Source organism: Empidonax traillii, unplaced genomic scaffold (genome assembly GCF_003031625.1).
Source record: "Empidonax traillii isolate 1590-97213 ecotype Southwest subspecies unplaced genomic scaffold, ASM303162v1 scaffold430:size563586, whole genome shotgun sequence".
Classification (NCBI taxonomy): Eukaryota; Metazoa; Chordata; class Aves; order Passeriformes; family Tyrannidae; genus Empidonax; species Empidonax traillii.
This window is the reverse complement of record NW_020955623.1, coordinates 228173-247434: the sequence shown is the minus strand read 5'-3', so window position 1 is coordinate 247434 and position 19262 is coordinate 228173. Positions and strand designations below refer to the sequence as shown.

The following is a 19262-nucleotide window of genomic DNA, read 5'->3' as shown; positions in this document are numbered from 1 at the left end:
TTTGCCCCCTTGTCCTTGTATTGGAAATGACAGCAAAGATCAGATCACTGTCTGCTTCCCCCAGGTTATATTTGATTTCCTTGACCTGTTATTTCCCTCAGGTCATCTCTTCTCCAGGCTGAGAAGTGCTGCTGTAACCACTTGTTCCTCATCCAGAAACCATTTGATTATCGTTGTTACCCTTCTTTGCACTTTTTACTGTTCTATATTATCTCTCCTGAGGTGAGAGGAGACTATAAGTTCACTTCAAGTAGTTCACTCTTAAACCCTATTTTTAGCATCTGTTGCATGTACTGAAATGCGTTGTCCAGGTCCCAATGGAGGACAGTCTCATGAAGATGTACTATTTTATTTAATGACCAGGATTTCAGACCCTGCAAGGCACCTGTCTTTCATGTACTAGAGACATGGCCCTGGTTTATCCCATCACGAACAGGCAAAATGCAGGAGAAAGAATAAAACCCAAGAACAACAGGGAAGCAATGTAATATGAAGCATTTCAGCTGAGAGGTTTTTAGATTTGAAATGAACAAAATAAGCCATTTCTCCATGTATTGCAGGAGGGGTCACAGATATGTGTATGGCTTAAGGGATCATCATACTAGCCAAATAGGAGGTAATATATTGTCATCACGCCACAATCTGTCTTTTTCAAGTTGTTCCAGGAATTAATTATTAGCAAATAGTTTGTTCTAAAGATGGTCTAAAATTTATTCCAAAATAGTTCAGTTTTATATTGTTATTATGCAGTACATTTCCTTTATAATAATGTCCTTTTCAGTCTTTTCTGCTAGTATGTTCTGACAACACCATGAGCAATGTTCTGAAATTTACTTTTGAGACACTTTGCACTCTGTGGTCCTGCTAGGATTGGTTTTACTTCCAGCTGTACAAGGGGAATGTTTATTTTTAAAAAACAGGAAACTCTTTATAACTCCAGTTTTAAAAGTGTCATGAAAATATTTCTATTCACGTGATTTTAAGTAAGCTCTATATAATCACCTCCCTTTCTGTACCTAAGAATTTTTTAATTTAATATAATTTAAGTACAAATTATGTTTTGATCCTCAGCCAACATAATTTCAGTGCAGAAAGTAACCAACTTTTGTGAATTTTTATTAATTTTACATTGTATAATATCTCAATGCCATTTTAAAAAAGCTGTTTTCTTTTTGAAATTCTGATTGTCCTGTGGGTTGCTATTTTACTAGGTACACGAGTCAGTTTGTTTTTAATTGGTGGTCTGAATTAACATGGAGCCTGAGAAGGAATAGCAGTAGTGCATTTTGGCTACCCCACCCACCATCATGGGTTTGTCAGTCAGGACTAATCTAATAGGACATGGTATTCATGTGGAATTGACCCAGAAAACAGTATTCCAATTGTGGGCCCATTTAAAATTTCAGCCAGAGCTTTTGAAATTAAGGTCTTTTCTTGGCTAAGAGGTCCATCAGAAATCAGCACTTGTCTCATCATTCTGCAGCCTGGAGACAAAGCGAGATACTAAAATAAATTAATTCACTGTGCAAGAGAAAATTAAGTGTATTTTAAAATATCTATTTGAAAGCTGGGAGTTTTTCCAGTGTGATAACTGTGGGAAAGAAATTATTTAGCAAACCTGTCAGAGCAAAAATCAGCTGAAACCTGGAAAGTGCTCAAAAGCTTTCAGCAAACTTCACTTGTAATTTGCCTGGAGGAAGCAGAACCTGACAAGCATCCAGTGAGTTTGTGCCAGCAGGCAGGCTGTACTCGTGCTGCAGCTCCCTGCCATCCCTGCTCTGGCACCTCCACAACACAACAAAGGCTGACAAATATGTTCACTTGTCGTCTCTCATGTGGCACATGTGTCCAAAGAATGGGCAGGCACTGGCATCCTGTGACAGAGCTTCCAGGGCAGTTGATGCAATGGGTCACAGCCCTGAAGGGCAGGGTGTGATACCAACCTCCCATTGCAACAGATCGTGCTCCTACAGGATCGGGCTGTACATGCAGGGTTGGATTAATAAGAAATATTGTACAGGGCGGGATTTCCATAAATACATGAGGATTTGTGTTTGAGAAGTGACTGAGGAGAATGAAGCTTTATGATTCAAGGGTTGCAATCATCTTCTCTGGGTACCCCAGCCAGGGTGCCCAGCCACTCCAGTCCAGATGAATAAGGAATAGAGAATGACCAGGCTCCATGCTGGGAAACGCATGCCTGAAGTTAGGTGGCATGGAAAGGCCTCTTTAAAAATGTCTGAGCCTGCCAACATTTGCATTTTATTTGCCTTTGGAGGGATTACTTACAGGAATAAAATTATACAAAGACTTAAGGGTTGGCATGGGGAGGGTCTTAAGCAATCATGAAGTATTCAGCTTATTATTCATTAGCCCTTAAACCCCAGTTTGGGCAGGCAGAGATATTAGTGTCTGATTAATTACTTTGCTGCCACCTTCTATGGAAATGCCATTACTGATTTTAAGAGTTAACGCCTGGATCTTTTGTGGTATTTTTTGCAGGTATTTCTCAAAGCCTGTTAAAAAACAAAGTCATGGCCGTAGTGACAATTTCACACACAGCAAAACCTTTGCAGAGAGAGGGATCATTTCTTGTCAGCTGATGGTAGACATGACTCTTTCATGTGTATGCAATATACTGTGACACTTACAAAAAGACGTAAATGCTAAAGGTAGACTTTTATATTATATTGGAACTAATTAATTGTTAATAATTAATTGTTATAAATAACTATTTATAAGCTAGAAATTAAAATAGGCATGTTAAATCTGACAGAAGATGTGTGAATAGCCATAAACCTTATATGAAAAGGCTGTGATTTGCTAGCAGTGCCGCTGCTCTTTCCAATTCCTTGGGGCATGATTTAAGCCTAATGAAGTCAGCAAGAGCTTCAGTTTAGTTCATGGGAGAGGAACTCCCTGGGAACTGTGTTTCAAGTCAAGGCTGAGTATAGCTTTAATGTATTTAGTAATCTTAAAGAATTTTTCCCTATCTTGTCTTTTACAGTGTATGCAAAGCAGCCAACATGCAAAAACATCATGTAAATATTTGCTGTCATGGTCAGATACCTTAACAGGGACTGACAGGTCTATAGAAAAAACATCCTGAAATAACTAGTTCCAGTTAATGAATTGAAATGCAGACCCTAGGAAATTACAGTATTCTAATGTAGCACAAATTTTCCTTCCAGCTTTTCTAGATTTTATCTTCTTTCAAATTTCTTCAAATTATAGCTAAAGATTTTGCACTTGGAAAGGTAAAAACATACATCTCTTACCTGAAATATTTTGTATCAAAAGAGCAAAGGAAAGTAAACAGTGGTATCAACTATCAGATTTTTTTTGCCTAAGTTTTTTGCCCCTACGTGATTTTTTAAAGGCAGCTATATGGAAGACTAAAATATGGACCTTCCCAGGCTGGCATTTCTGCACGCAATTATTGTTTACTTAACAGATTCTTCCTCCTATAATAAAATGTCTTGTGTGTACTTGAAAAAAATGCTTCCAAGAAGCAAGATCTTAGTTAGTACGTACTGTTTCAACAGAAGCACATTCTGTCTGCCACCAAAAAGCTGATATGCTGTATGTTCACATACATATGCTGTATGCATCACAGTGAAGCTGAATTTTACTCCATTGCAACAGGCTGTATTAGCATAGATTTAATGGGTTCATTGCAGTGATACTGGAGTAGAAGTTGTGCAGTGGGCTAAATAAAATCATGAGCTATGCAAGTCTGTCTGTCAGTGATATATCTGTTAAATGGTTTTTGAATGCAGTCTTTATTTGCACTGCAGTAGTAAAGGATCCTGACTAAAATGGTGCCTCACCGTGTTGGGTAATACACACAGTGACAGAATACTCCTGTTGCAGGACCTTGCAACATGAATGAACCAGAATGAAAAGTGGTGAAGATAATAGGAGAGGTAGTTAATGTACAATCTGATAAATTGAATAAAGCAATGTGGAGGTGGCAGTGACTCTCCTCTTTACCCCGAATCATATTCTCACAGAAGGTGCAATATCTTCATCCAGCTCTACCATCACTTCTTGTTCTGATTTGGCAGCAGCGATTTGAGCTTTCAGCGTTTGGTGTCTGCTGGAAGAGGGCTTTGGCAGATGGCATAGCTTGTATGGTCCAAACTACCCTTCAGAGGAAAGGTAGAAGGCCAGATGGAGCTGTCCCTTGAGTTGTATCTAGCACAGGAGCTATCACTTGGACACATCTACCTAATTTTTGTTTTAGGTAAAATTTATAAGTCTGCCTCTACTATGGTAAGTCATGTATACACCAGATCCTTCCATTTGCACATGGGCATGCAAAGAAAGAAAGTGTATTGCAGTTCCATGCATTGTAAGAAGTGTAAGACTTTGGCTAAACAGAAAAGCATAGCCTGTCCCTCAGTGCAGTCAGTGTATATAGGATTTGCTACCAGGGCTGACAGCAAGTCCCTGAATGAGGACAAGTCTTCAATTTAATCATTGCTCCCAGTACTGTTTATATATTTAGGTAGTGATTCTAATGCATAGTTACGGCACTGAGCTTGAGTTCGGATTTCTGCTCCCAAAGGGAAATAGTGTCACCTCTGTGGTATCATATAAGACTGTCTCTTGCTTTTGTTTTCATTCTATCTCTGTCTTCTGTCTTTCTGGCTATAGAGTAGGACAATTCAAACAGGATAAGAGGATAATCACTGCGTCAGAGGCTTGTTGATAGCCTGCTGATTAGGGTACTCTCATAGGACTGGAGAGGCAATGGTCTGAGCAGCTCTCCAGATAGGAGCATGGTCTGAGCAACTCTCGAGATAGGAGCCCTTCTGAATAATTTTTTAGCTACTCAACTGCTGCATAAGAGACAGGCACTTGGTACCGTTGCTTTGCCCGATCACCTTCTGTGCTGAATAGACTATTTGTGGGTATGAGGGCAGAGCAGTGGATGTTGTTTATCTTGACTTTAACAAGGCCTTTCACATGTCTCTCACAGCCTTCTTGTAGCCACATCAGGGAGGCAGGGAGAGCTTTCAGTGTGTGTAAGGTTTAATGCTTTAAAGTCTTCCTGGCAGCTGGATTTCAGTTGTCTGGCTCAGGGCATCACTCTGGGGCCAGTACTTGTTAACATCGGCAACCTGTTTGCTGGGATGGAATGAACCATCAGGAGGGCCAAGTCAGACACTAAGTTTGGGAGAGCATTTTGTGTACTGGATGGTCATACTGGGACCCAGTGAGCCAGAGTAATGGGCTAGCAGGAATTTTATGAAGCTCCACAGAGGCAAATGCAGTCTTTCATCAGGGACAGAATAACCCTGTGCAACAACACAGGCAGGGACAGGCTGGTTTGGTAGCACCTTTGCAGAATCGACTTGGGGTCTGACAACAAGCTGACTATGTGTTAGCAGCATGTCCTTGCAGCAGTGAAAACTGCATAGCTGGCTACAGGAAAAATTTAGCCAGCAAGCAGGTCAAGTGCAGTGGTTATTCAACCTACTTCTCAACATTTATGAGGTTACACTGTGTCCTGTTTTGGTTCCCTGACACAAACTGGATGACAAACTGGAGTAAGTCTAGCAGATGGCCTCTTGGCATTCTTCTCCTCAGCTACACAAACTAAGGTCACAGGTCCAAGATCCTGTCTAATATAGCCCGTGATGACCACACAAAGTCAAGCTGCTTGTTAGAGCTCACAGAGGTGAATTTGTGGTGTGGTGCTGTAACCAGATGTGCTCTTACATGCTGATGGCTTAACCCCTAAATTTGCTACTGACAGGATTGAACCTTTTAGAAATGAAATAACTTTAGAAGTTTTGAAGAGAATTCCTACCTAAAATACATAAAATTTGGTAAATTGAGCAAAACTACAAAGGCATGTGTGGCCTGCATGACTTTATTGCTTCACGGCTACAGAGTATTAAAATGGTTACATTCTGCCCTTCAACTCATCACCTTTACCTGTTCTAGTATTAAAAAACAGGGTTTATAAAAATACTCATCACCAAAATTATGTGTGTTTGATACAGCTGATTCATGTAGAAAGGAAATACAATTTGATAGAATCTCCCTTTCTTTGTGTTTATTCAAGAGAAAGAACATGTATTCCGAGAAAGTTAATTGATGTTTTCTTGTCTTTTTTTGCTTTTGCCCCTTAAAAAGTTACTAAAAATGCCCCATGTAAAATACTTTCTTCCAGTGTCCTTAAATGCTTAGCATATCTGCACAGTCTTTGGCAGACACATCCTTGGAAATTGTACTAGTCAGCATGGCACCTTTGGCTGGGAGCCAGCCACGGCTTACTGGCTCCTTCAGAGGTTGGGCTCAGCCTCTGGTGGACAAAAGCAGAGCCTGTGCAGGCATGTCCTGTACTTGTGCATGTGTAGTTCTTTGGTTTTGCTGTGCTAAATTGGTGAAGGTGAACTGGAGTAAATGCAGAATAGCAGAGCGTTTGGGCCCTCTGAAAAACAGCTCTGGTACACATGAAATTTCCAGTTCATCTCACTGAGTTTAGTTTGGGTTATTTTTTCATTAAGTATTGTAGGGGTTTCATGTTCTTCAAAGTTTGCTGGCATTATTTTGTCAGTTGGGGTATGAAAAAGTCATCTTGATGGTCAGTTGGGCTATTCTGTGGAATAGGGTGTGATTATTGTCCAAAAAGTCATCCTGCCAGAATACTGATTTCCACCTGGGAAACTAGGTTAAACCGAAATGTTCCCTCAATCTCTCTAGATGGTAGAAGTAACTGTCTACATTTGACAGATTTGCTGACATGAGTATATGGACAAAGTTACCTTTTGGCCATAGACTATTTCATAGGTTTTATCAGGAATCAGATGGGGAAAATACCAGTTTTTCTTTAGATGAGAAATGTCCATTTTCATTTTGGTTTTTACTTATTCTTAGCTAGCTAAATGTATCCATTTGTAGAAAAGTGCTAGTATTTGAGTGATGGTTAAAAATCTTTATTTCTCATAACACTTTGGTAGGTATTTTATGTGACTACTGAGTTTTCCATCTGTCTTTTTCCTTAGGTAGCAAATTATTGCAAGTCACTGTAAATAGCAGAGAAGAGGGAAACTGCAGAAAGGAGTAGTAGTGGAATAAACTAATCGGTTCCTATTCTTATTGAACTTGTTATCAGACAACTTAATACCTTGAGCAAATCTCTTCAGACTATTCTGGAATAAAAATAAATAAAATAAGTAATTGATTTTATTTCATTAGAAGATTTACTTTTTCGTTGTCTTAGTACCTGGAGAGAACTAAGACATTTTCTGAATGTGGAGGACAGATTATCAGGAGGGAGTACTAATGGAAACTAGTAGGAGACCTTCAGGCTAGAAATACCACAAGGTTCATGGCAGTGACCTCAGACTAGTTGAAACTGTGTGTGGTGAAATAGGAGAGTCAAGTCTTGAGGGTATGGAAAGTAAAAACTGCATATTGAGGAATTTCTTCCACACTGCAAGAGTTTTTGCTGTAATAAACTTGTGTCTGCATAACTTTTGCAGAATTTGATGATATGTGTTTACTCTGTTTATCTGATGGCTGAGGGGGAAGGGGGATGAAGAACTGAGAACAATGTGGGCCTGTGCTACCCTTACAGTGTTATATACGACAATTTTGCCAAATAAAAATAAAAGAAAAATTTGGAGTATCTTGGAATTTTAGTAAAAAAAAAAAAAAAAAAAAAAAAAAAAAACAACCAAAAATTGTAAACTGGACTTTTGAGGAAAGGCCTGGCAGTTTTTATTGTGATCCCCTGTGGATTGTCCTGAGGTGTTCCAACAAAAATAGCTATTGTTGCGATTTTAAAGTTTATCCTTAGTTTTAAAAACTGATGCAAGTCTCAACTAATGATTTGACATAAATATGAGGAAGTAATAAGGGTGCTTTTTCTCACTTTTGCATGTTAACATTGCTGCTGACTTCAGTGTGAGGGATATTTTGGCAAAGACAGTGATTCAATGGACTTACAGTGGAAAATCAAGCTAAACCAGCATGAAAAGACAAAGCTTGCCCATCATCTCAAATAGATATCTTAACTGATGGTTTGGTAAAGAGTGAAACTAATCTAATGACATTTTATCCCTGTTTTAGTTATACCCTGCTTTGCATCTTGAACTTAAAGAAATTCCAGAGCTCCCAATGCATCCGGGTTTTGGTTGCTATAGTCCAACCAGCTTTACTCATTACTTGACTTTTTCAAATTGGACATAAAATTTCCAAAGGATACATTGAGGGACTGTGTTGGAAGAGAGTAGCAGTAGTTTCTGGTTCTGTGGGAAGGTTTCAATATTCCAGTGCCCAAGCATCCAACATCAGCCAAATACAGATATTATCATCAGTTAATACTTCTCTTCAGATGGAAGCCTATGGATTAAGGTGTTGCCAGATGTCAGTAAGATATTTCAGTGCAGAAATTTGCAAGACATCTTGGCTATACAGAGGGTATCCTGTAGCTTCACAGAAAAGAAACTTGTGAACTTAAATATAAGCTTTAACTGTATTTTATTTTGTAACACTGAGGAGTTATTTAACTCATCTGCTACAGTTTTCTCTTCTTCATTATAAGATAATTCTGAGAGGATTATGTAAGTACCAGTATTTTTCAATTTAAAATTCATCATATAAGTGAACTCAATGATATTTGTAAAGGTCACAGAAGAGGATGCAATCTCGTTTGTTTACTTATTCTTGATTTATCAGGTATTTAACTTTTCTTTCTATTGTGTGCTTTATGTTTTTCCTCTCTTAAATAACAAATTTCTAAGGATAACTCTTGTTCTTTAAACAAAAGCAAGTTGTGATTAAAGCTCTTTTAAACATCTAAAATGCCCTGCACCAAGATCATTTTTAGCAATATAACCATGACAACATGGTGCTTAGTCAGCCTTTGGTCATCACTGTGTATGCAATGGAGGTGCTGAGAGATGTGAGCCAGTTGGTGTCCTGCCTCCTGCAGGACATTGGCTTTTGCCATAAGGAGCGAACCTTTACCAGTTGTAACTAAGGAGTTATGGTCTTATTGGTATGGGTACTGTGCCAACCCATTTTGGTTATGCAGGTCCATGCTCCAAAGCCAGCCTAGACCCTGGGAGTTCAGGCAAGTTTCACCATTACGCTGTGTGGGAATGTCCTCACTGCCCAAGTGGGTTTTGCAGCTCAGCAGCGGTATCTGAGCTGAACACCTTCCATGGATCCGGTGCACCTGCCTGAGCTGCAGCCCCAGCACGGGCAGTGCTCAGAGCTGTGCTGGCTGGGCTAAAGGCACAGGGCGGCTGCACTGGGCACCCCTCAACCCAGCACTGGTGGGCTCAGCTCTGCCCAAATCAGGTTAACACTGCGTCTTTCATTGCACTGTGTTGCATTTCATGTAGATCATCCCTGGAAGAAATGGCAAACCTTTTGCAAGTCCTGTCACTGACCCTTGGTAAAGGGCCACCAGAAAGTACTGCGTTTTAAAAGAGCTCTCTATGTAGGGAAGGAAAGGGCAATCATGTGGTGTGTTCACAGGATCATCATCAGATCTGGGTTTGATCTGGGCTTGTAAACCTTTCTTTGAACACGCCCTTTTGCCCCTTGGGTGTTTAATTTCCCCTTCTATAAAACATACTGCTTTGTTGACAGGAATGTTGTGAAGCAATTTGTAAAAAAGTTTTATGTTACTGAGGCCTACATGTAAATGTTTTCTGCTGTGGCCTGTGTTTTAAGTCTGTGGTCTCTTGCCTGTAGGGTGAAGAACGATCAGAAATTCCAGAGGTATTTCTGCAACTAAGTTATACCAGCATGACAAAAGCTTAACATTGCACTTTGGCTTGTGGCTGTAGGACAGCCCAGGACTGGCAGTACCTTGGAGCTCCTGGAAGTGGGAGCCACAGCAATGTCTGACATGTCCTTTCAGAACAGTTGTATGGTGTCGTTTCCTCATTCACACTTATCTTCATACCTGTTTGTCCTAGAGTAGCAGGGCATTTCTTAGTCCCCTGTGTTGCATAAAACTGAGCACAACCTTCATGTTTGAGGTGAATCCATTGTAACAGAAGCATAAAATGCAAGAGGGACTCCAGGGTACATGGAGACATGAACATCCCTTGTATTTAACTGTCATTCCAGCAGCTTTGCTGAAATATTTGCTAACAAAAACTGTACCTGAGTTTTATTCTATTTCTTCTTGCTTTAATCTCCATGGGAGTGATTTTTTAGCTGAGGGTAAAACACACCTCAGAGCTCCAGCAGCTTCCATGAAGTGGAGCCTGTGGGTATTGACAGTGTTCAGAATTTCAACCGGGCAGTGTGTGGGAGAAAAATAATGTCAGTGACTTAAACTAACGAATTCTGAGTCTCTTTATTTTGTCATCCTCAAAAGAGATTTTTAGAAGTGAGCAGTTAGTTCTGTCAAATAGGAAATGCCCTAAAGCATTCCTATATCATGATATGAATCAGACAACTCAAGAGGAAAGCAGTAGGGTTTTTTAAGGGCATGTGATTTAAGGGAGAATAAAGGAAAAAAGAATATACTATGCCTTTGAAAATGTCTTTTTCCCCTACAGTGAGATTGGGCCCAAAACATTTCTCCAAGTTGTATGTTTAAACTGTCTCTTTTAAGGCATAACATACATATTTGCTTTGAAAATCCAAGTCTCATGGACAACTGTAAATTTGTTTTGGATCAATATTTTGTAGGAGCATTGGGGCACAGGCAGAGTCAGTGTTCTGAAATGATTTAGACTTGTGTATAAGGAAGATTTTTCAACTCTACCATTTATTTTATGTTAATGGTTTCAGTATCTCAATATTCAGCATGTTTTTAGTGGTCTAAAATGCAAAACCAGCATTTTTTGCATTCTGCACTAACTTTTAAACTGGGCAGAAAAGAGAGTCCCACACAACCGCAAAACTGATATGCAAAGTGGGTCTTTTTAGCCAAAAAATAATTGGTTTGCCACTAAATCCACAAAAGTTTAAAATGCCAAAACATAGAAGGTTCCTTGTGTTCTGCATAAGAACTTAAAGCTATAATCAAGTAGCTGGATATGTTTTTGAACATCTTGGAAGACTGAAATCATTAACTTGCTTACATTTTTTTACATATATAGTTAGTTTCTGGATTCAGAAGAGTGTTTAGCTGCATAGAATATTTGAATGAGCACTAAAAAGACAGTTTTACCTAGAAGAACATGGAGAAACATGATATCTCGAATTATAATAAAAAAATTAGTTTAATAGCTCATTAAATATTGGCATTAGAAACAAAATTCATAGGAAAGTTCCTCTCAATTTTTGAAAGAAAACTAGTTAAATTTCATTCTGAAACAGTTTTTACAGCCAAAGGAAAATGGAAGTTTGCGGTAGGATTTATAAAGGTTCTGATTGCAATCTTAATGAAAAAAGAAGTATCAGTTCTTGATAATACTAGAAAAATTAAGTTAAGAGCTCCGTTTTATAAAAGGAGCCTGATATGAAATATTGGCTAGGTAATGTTGAGTGGTCTATTTAGTATTCAGGAAAATTAACATCTTCCTTCCCTAAATGCAAGCACAATTATCTTCCCACTGATTGTCCGAACATCTGACTGTGTGTATTCATTGCTCTAGACCAATTATGGACAACATAAGAACAAAAATATTAAAGACTACCTTGAAATGTCTTTTCATTAAATTTCTTTGTATTCTAGGACTTCAGCTTTTTCCATTGCTCATGCTCAGTGTTTGTATCTCAGCACCTTAAACTGCCCAACTTGCTGCTGATGACTTCCAAGTGAGAATCACTGAGTTACCATTTAAGTTTTGTGATTTGCTGAAATATGATGACTGATGGTAACTGCACTGAGGGCCTTGTGTTCCCAACCCCCCTGTTTGTATTGACCAAGGGAGAACAACAGTACTTTGCATTTACGCTGCAATTGCTGTGGTGGATCCAGTTTGTGTAAAATACTGTGCCTAATTTTAACCCACCTGTGTTGATTATTGGTGGATGCAAAGGCTTGGCAGCATAGAATCTTCTCAGGATTGGAGAAAATGCAATGGAAGGCCACAAGGATGGTTAATTTGGTTGGAGCATCTTTCCTCTGACAAAAGATTGAGAAAGCTGGGACTGTTCAGCATGGAGAAGGCTGAAGGGGAGCAATGTCATCAATGTACAAAAGTACCTGAAGGGAGTGGTCAAAGATAACACAGCCAGGCTCTTTTCATTCATGCCCATTCATAAGATCAGAGGCAATAGTCACCAACTGAAACAGGCTACAGTGTCCCTCCTAGAAGATACTCAAAAGCTGTCTAGACATGGTCTGTGAAAGTGGCTGTAGGAGTCCCTGTTTGAGTGGGATGGGGGGTGGACCAGATGACTGCCAGAGGTGCCATTCTGTGATCTGCCACCTTTTAACATCAGTGCAGAAGCTATACCTGTTCCATCTCTTACAGACAGCAAGAGAGGAAGGGTATTTCCTCCTGGCACAATGCAGTCTTGTACAGAGACACTTGAGATGTCTCAGAAACAGCACAGTGGGCTTTCAGTGATACATGTTCAGGCAGGACACCCAGGGTATGGATTGGATATGTACGCTCAGCTGGGCTTACCAGTTGCTGTTTCCTCTGTATCCTGTATCCTCTGTTCAGTCTGGCTGAACACTTGCTTCTGATCTTCTCCCTAGTGCTGTACATCCCAGGAAATTTCACAGTTTGGTTGCAGTCCTGTGTCAGGTTTCCTGTTTCCTGCTGTACGCATCCTAGTAAGCCTTCCCACATTTGATATGCTCATGCGAAGACCTTTTTTTAGGAGCCAGGCCCAGCATGGTTAGAACTAATCAACGCCATCAAGTCCAGTCTGATTTCTTCTGTTGATTGGGATGGCTCTTTCTCAGGGCTTCAGTCCTTGGAGGGCTTTGAAGCTTGCGACAGCATGGAGCTGGTCTGCAGCAACGCTCATGGGTCACAGCCATGCAGCACTGGCCAGTGGAATACAGGCACCTGGTGGTAATACAGGAGTCAGCATAGCCCTGGCAGGGCCCAGAGGCATTGTGGAAGGGGTACTCTGTACCCCTTCACTCAGTCCCTGGTCTGTATTATCTGTGTTTCTTTCCATTATTGAGCCTCTCAGATCCTGTCATTCTCTGAAAATAGCTATATGACAATGGTGTTCTTTCCGTCTTGGTGAATAGGAATGTCCACATTTTGCAATTCAGCACCTAAGATTACTCATGTTTCTCCCTGAGTGCTAAGCATGACTATTTGCAGTGCTGTAAAACTGAAAGAATCCAAAATTGCTCTTGTTTTTGTGAGAGACCGCAATGTTACTCCTGCTAGGAGTTTCACCTGGGGCTTTATCCTATTTAATGCCACCAAATTGAATTGTGAGTATAAAATTCCTAGTGCTAAAATGAAAGTCTGGAAAGGGTTGGGGTTTTATTGATAAGTATGAAGTTAAAATGCAAAATTAATGTATAAGGAAAATTGGATGCTATAAAAGTATAAATTTCTTCCTCAACTACTTTTATAAAGAGTACCTTGTGATTTACCAACAACTTTCAATGCAGAGTAGACTTGGTGTGTTTGGGATTTTTCATTAGCCTCCTTAAGGTAAATTTCTGATTTATCTAATTGAAGAACAATAAGAGTCTTTTGAGTACTGGGGTTAACACATTTATCAAGGCACAACCATATCATTGTTGTATGCTCTATTGCAATAGCCTGTTGAAAAGGAAAATGTCATATGTGCTTTATTTTTTAACAACTGTGAGTTGATTTTTCTCTTCTCATTTTGGGCTTGGTATGTGTTCCACATAGACTTTGAAATCAGATCACTACTATGCACTTCAGAATATGTAACTTCCTATTACATTTGCTTGTAGGTGTATTATACCTTCAGTATGGAGATGAAACAAAGCAGTTGCGGATGCCAAATGAAATCACAAGCACAGACACAATTCGTGCCCTTTTTGTAAGTGCCTTCCCCCAGCAGCTGACAATGAAAATGCTGGAATCGCCGAGTGTCGCCATTTACATCAAGGATGAGAGCAGAAACATATACTATGAATTGTGCGATGTGAGGTAAGTAAACACGGAATTATAGCTGCTGGTTTTGTTTGTTTGTGGGGTTTTTGTGTGTTTTTTGGTTTTGTGGTGCACTTACAGAATAAAAGAGAGTGGAGTTGATAAGTATCTGACAGAGAGTGGCCTTACCCATAAAGTGGTGTTCAGCGGTGTCTGAGTAATATGGAAGGTCTGATCTGACAGTGCCTTGAGCTGTAGGTGCAACATCCAAATGCACAAGCCACTGATAAATGGCATACCTTGTTGAAATATTCATATAAAACATATAGGTTCACATATTTACAATGTTTATTGAATTTTAACTGAGACATAATTATTTCAAGTGCAGAATATTGAATAAACATGTGCAGAAAAACTGGATTTTTTCTTTGCTTGTAGCACAAAGCCTGATCTCGTGAACCTGAAATAACAAACATGAACATCACTTCTTTCTTCACAACAGTTTCAGTTGTTCATCACATAACACAAACTGAGTTCAACACAGCAATTGCAGTGTAGATACACTGTAATGTTTTCCTCCCATGGCCAATACAAACAGGAGTACGAGAAGTCCACTGCTGCCTTGTTTCTTTTGGAGATCCTGTGGCTCAGGTGTTTCTCCATATCATGTTGCAGTTGAAAGAGCAAGTTGGAGGTTTTCTAGCCTTGCCACATCCAATTCTCCCATCCCTGTTCTTAGTCTCTGAACAACACCACACTCCATTTTCTCGCCTCTTTCTTGCTCTCCTCAGGCTGTTTATCCACTGTTTGTCCAGTGACTTGTCATCAGCCAGCCTCTTAGATTTCAGTTTCTTTTAATCTTACTTGCTTTACAGATTCCCACACCCCTGTTTCACCACTGTAATATCTCTGTAAAGACCCATCTGATTTTTTGCATCATCATCACCATCATCAGTCATCATTTATCCAAGTTTCTTACACATCAAACAGTCTTTCACAAGATGAAATCAACTGATTGAATCAAGATAGGTGTTACTATATCTCTGTTGCCTAGTGCATTATTGCCAACTATCATCTGGCCCATCAGCTTGTTTTCTCTCACTTTATCCCTCCATCTTCCCTCAAGTTTCAGACTAGAAGTTTATGACTTCATCTCCTCCCTGCCCCCGAGAATGTGGTGGTTGATTATCTTAATGCCACTCCGCCTTTTTTCACTTGCTCCCATTGCAGGTATCACTCTGCCAACCTCAGGCCTGGCTCAATCTCAATATCTGCTTCCTCTGCTCCTGTACCTGTATTATAGAGTATTTCTGGAGGAAACACCACAACCCAGCTGACTTCCTCTGTAACAAAATTCTCTCAGTTCTGCCACCCTTCTCACTTAGGAAACCTCAGCAATTCCAGCTTACTGGAGTCCAAAGAATACACTACTAGCTGTGTTTTTACCACCTTTGAATAATTTCCACAACAGTTTCTCCATTTCTGTTCCTTACTCTTTACAAGATCTTGCCAGTGTCTCCTCTCAGAGGACAGATGAAATGAATTATCATTTTTCTCTCCTTTGCTTGCTGTGTCTTCTTTCACTTCTCTTCTTTCTTCCTTGTGTGAAATATAGGGGTTTCAGTCAACTCTTTAAGCTCTTTATCTCCCTCAGAGGTTCATGTTCCTCTGTGCCTTTCATTAGGCAATCATACTCCTTCCCCTTTTCTTCCTTTTTTATTTATTTTTTTTTAATCATTAGAGACAAAGCATTATCTTTCTATAAAATCCAGTATTTTCAGTAAAGTGATTCAGAGCTCTGCATCCAGAATAGATTTTAGATTTTTCTTCTGCCGAACATCCCTATAATATAGCCTTTCCTTTCCCATCACATAGTGTAAAAACACTCATCTAATTAATGAATTTTTTAATAGCAGCTACTGTAATCGTCTTTTCTCAGCAGTTGACACAGGTAATAGGTAATCTTGTTCGCTCTTACCCATTCAAATGAAGCAACATTCTCCTAGTTTGACAGGCATACTGTTTCACATGCATTTTTTTTCACTTGTCCTCTGGCTGTATCTTCTCCGTCTCATTAAATACAAACTACTTGTCTTCATTATAAGGGCTCCTCCAAGCCCACTTCAGTGCTGCTTTTCATTTCTTGTTCAGTACCAAGTGCCATCTGCTTCCACTTGGTGAATAATGCGAACTTGAACTCTAGGTATCTTTAATTTTCAAACAAATGCCTTCATGCTCTCTCTCAGGCAGCCCTTTAATGTGCTTGGAAGGTGTTCCCCACAGACACCTGCAAAGCCACTGCATTGGTCTCCTTTCCACTCTCTTGTTGCATTGGCTACTCAGAGCATGCCTGTGGTCCCAGGATTTGCCTGTTGCTCCTCTGAATGGAGAGACTACAGTCTTCTAATTTCTTTTTGTTCTCTTATCTTTCTGCAGCTACCCAGTTGTCTTTTGTGACCTCTGTTCACTCTGTAAGCTGATGAAGAAGTTGTATTCCTGAGGTGTTTATACAGCACACAGATCAGTGAGGCCTTTGAACACGCCAAGGGCATCTGGGAGATGCAGTAATGCAAATTATAGTAATAATAAAAGTACCGTAATATATACCTGTTATCAGTAATGTTTATCTTAGAATAGCAACATAAGGTGAAATACAATTCACATCAGAGATCAAATGCCTAGTATTCTGATGCTTTGCCTTGCAGCAATGTTTTACTTTAAAGTGTCATGTTACTACAAGAAATATTTATGGAAAATGCTTTTAAAAGAAACTCCAGTTAGTAGAGGTACCATCTCATAGCCATCAGACAGAAAAGACAGCAGATAAAATGTATTTAAATGAATAATATACCATTTCTTGAACGGAAGATGAGAGAACTTGCTTTGTATCAAAAAGAACATAGTTCCAAGTCGAAGGCAGAAAATAGTAACTGAGACTCCCAGTGCAGGTCTCACAGCAAAAGGGTCACATTTGCAAGATGGAAAACAGTTTATGTTACCATAAATAATTGAAGAACTTGAACTTGCTGCAAGGTAGCTGTTTTCCTATGCAGTCTACAAGTAAACACTCATAAATACTGAACTTCTCATCAGCTCTCCAGTTCTTAAACAGAAGGCACTGATCTGTCTCTTAAGCTGTGGGGTTTCTTTAATAACTACTTGACATCTACAACAGCAGCACAAGTTCTGACTAGCTACTCATTCAAAGCAATCACTGATTGTAATATGACATCGTAAGAAAGAAATTGGACCTGCCCAAGAATCCTTTCCTTCATTTTTAAATTATAATCCCAGTGATTAAGATCAGTTCACTAGACTGGTAGCTGCACCTGGAGAAAAGGAATTCAGTCACATGTGTAAGTAAATTCTCTAGAGTTCACTTTAGAATCTCAGCTTTGAGAGGATGTAGGTGAGCATAGATCAGAGGCTTTGCTACTGATTAAAATGTGAACCCGAAGTCAGCAGAACTCAGGGCAAGTGTCAAAGCCATAAAATTATCGGACAGTAGGTTTTGAGACAAAATAAAAAAGTACTGTTGTCTAACTCTTTCCAAAATGCAGTACTTGAAAAATGAACTAATCAATGACAAATTCTACAGTCCTAATTAAACAAAAGTATTCTCTTAGGGCTTTTCATCTAAACCGTTTCTGTGATAGCTTTCATCAAAACTTTTGCTAATTTATTTGTTTCTGTAATATCTATTTTTTCCCTTAAATAAATGTCTGCATTATAGATAAAGTTTAGAGGAAGAATTTATCTGCTACTGAATTTTTAGCTTTTGTGGATTTTTTTTTCAGCTTTGTGAACAAGCTGATAATTAAAATTTCCTCAGGAATAATCACAATTAGAAAGACTGCTTCTCTTTTGATATTCTTCCTTCTTAGAATAGCAAAAATTCATGTGGGCTGAGTGCACAATAAAGCATGTAAATATTAACTAAATCCTTTTGAGTGCCGTGTAATGTTGAAGCTCTATTGTCTTCAAAGTGTTTTCACTCTATGGCAGGATCTTGAAAGAAACTTAACACTATCTAATTTTTGTGGGTGTGTAGTTGCAGTGAAAGAATGATACTTCCCATGGGAAAGAGAATTAAAGTAGGCTTTTGTTTGTTTGTGTGTGTCTAAGTTATGGCATTTACGTTTTTCTTATAGATCAGCTGCCGACCTACTATGTTTGTCTTTTACCTGAAACTTTTGGGCAACAAAGTGAATAGAACTACTTTCATCTATTGTCATTGCTGATTCTTTTAATTCCAGGAATATTCAAGACCGATCTTTCCTTAAAGTTTACAACAAAGATCCTGCACACGCGTTTAATCACACTTCCAGAGCTGTAAATGGAGATATAAGGGTAAGTACTAGTTCTGCATTTATACTCCTTTTTCCTCCAGCTTTTATGCTAAATGTTTAGATTATTAAATGTAATATGTACACAACAATAAAATCGAAGATATTGTACAACATATATACAGAGGAGGAAACTGACAGTGATTGCTGTAATGTTCCTTAACTGCTTTGCTTTTTCCAATTATTTGCCCTGGGCATTAACTGGATGTTTGATCTTGTTTAGATGCATTAAAGCATGTGAAGCAAAATATAGCCTTTAATTATGTATTTTATGACACAGACGGTACTCAGAGTTTTTACATCTTCCAATTTTGTGTTTCCAAACCTTTTACAGTGAAGTATGGCATGGTGTTAGTACACTCCAACAAGGTTTCAGCAGGGATTGGTTTCCAGCGGCTGAACAAATGTACCTAGTTTCAAGTCTTTTGAAGCACTTTGTAAATGACAATTTTGAATAGGAAATTCTGATAAATACCCTTTGTGGTGTAAGTGGTTTTGGTTTTTTCTGAAATTTTCTACCTGAAAGAAGTACTGAATAAGGATGAGTATATTTGCATTTTCAAGTTAACATTTTGTATCAGGAAACTATAGGGAATGCATTTGAAACATTTGATTTCTCTCTCTCATTGCCTTTATCTTTCACCGGGCTGTTACCTCCCACCTTGATGCCGAGAAGGAAGGAGATGCTGTGTGGCTCCTCTTCCACCATGTTACCCACAGCTGGTTTTGCAGTAGAGGGTGGTGGTGGTGCGTTTACACAACCTCATCTCCTCCCCACCCATCCTAGGTCAGTCCACAGGAAACAGTACAACCAAATGAGCTCAGTGGGGCCAGAATGTCACTACTGTCCTACCTGCTTTGTGGCTTTTATGTGTGTTCCAAAACTGATTCAACTGTACAGAAAACTTCCTGTGAAGTGATTTGCTTAATTGTACAT

The 19262-nt window shown here is 39.2% G+C and overlaps 1 protein-coding gene across 17 annotated transcripts in view; it reads left to right on the top strand.

Annotated features, from left to right (window-relative positions):
* The window catches only part of KIAA1217 (KIAA1217 ortholog), a 355614-nt gene that overhangs the window by 263936 nt on the left and 72416 nt on the right, over nt 1-19262 (top strand). For all 17 annotated transcript variants that reach the window (XR_003572440.1, XR_003572439.1, XM_027894496.1 and 14 more), the window contains 2 exons: nt 13838-14036; nt 18236-18329. Coding sequence is in view for 15 of the 17 variants with exons in the window: in XM_027894496.1 (XP_027750297.1) it covers nt 13838-14036; nt 18236-18329 (293 nt within the window). In the remaining 2 variants the exon portion in view is untranslated. The remainder of the gene's footprint in view (nt 1-13837; nt 14037-18235; nt 18330-19262) is intronic.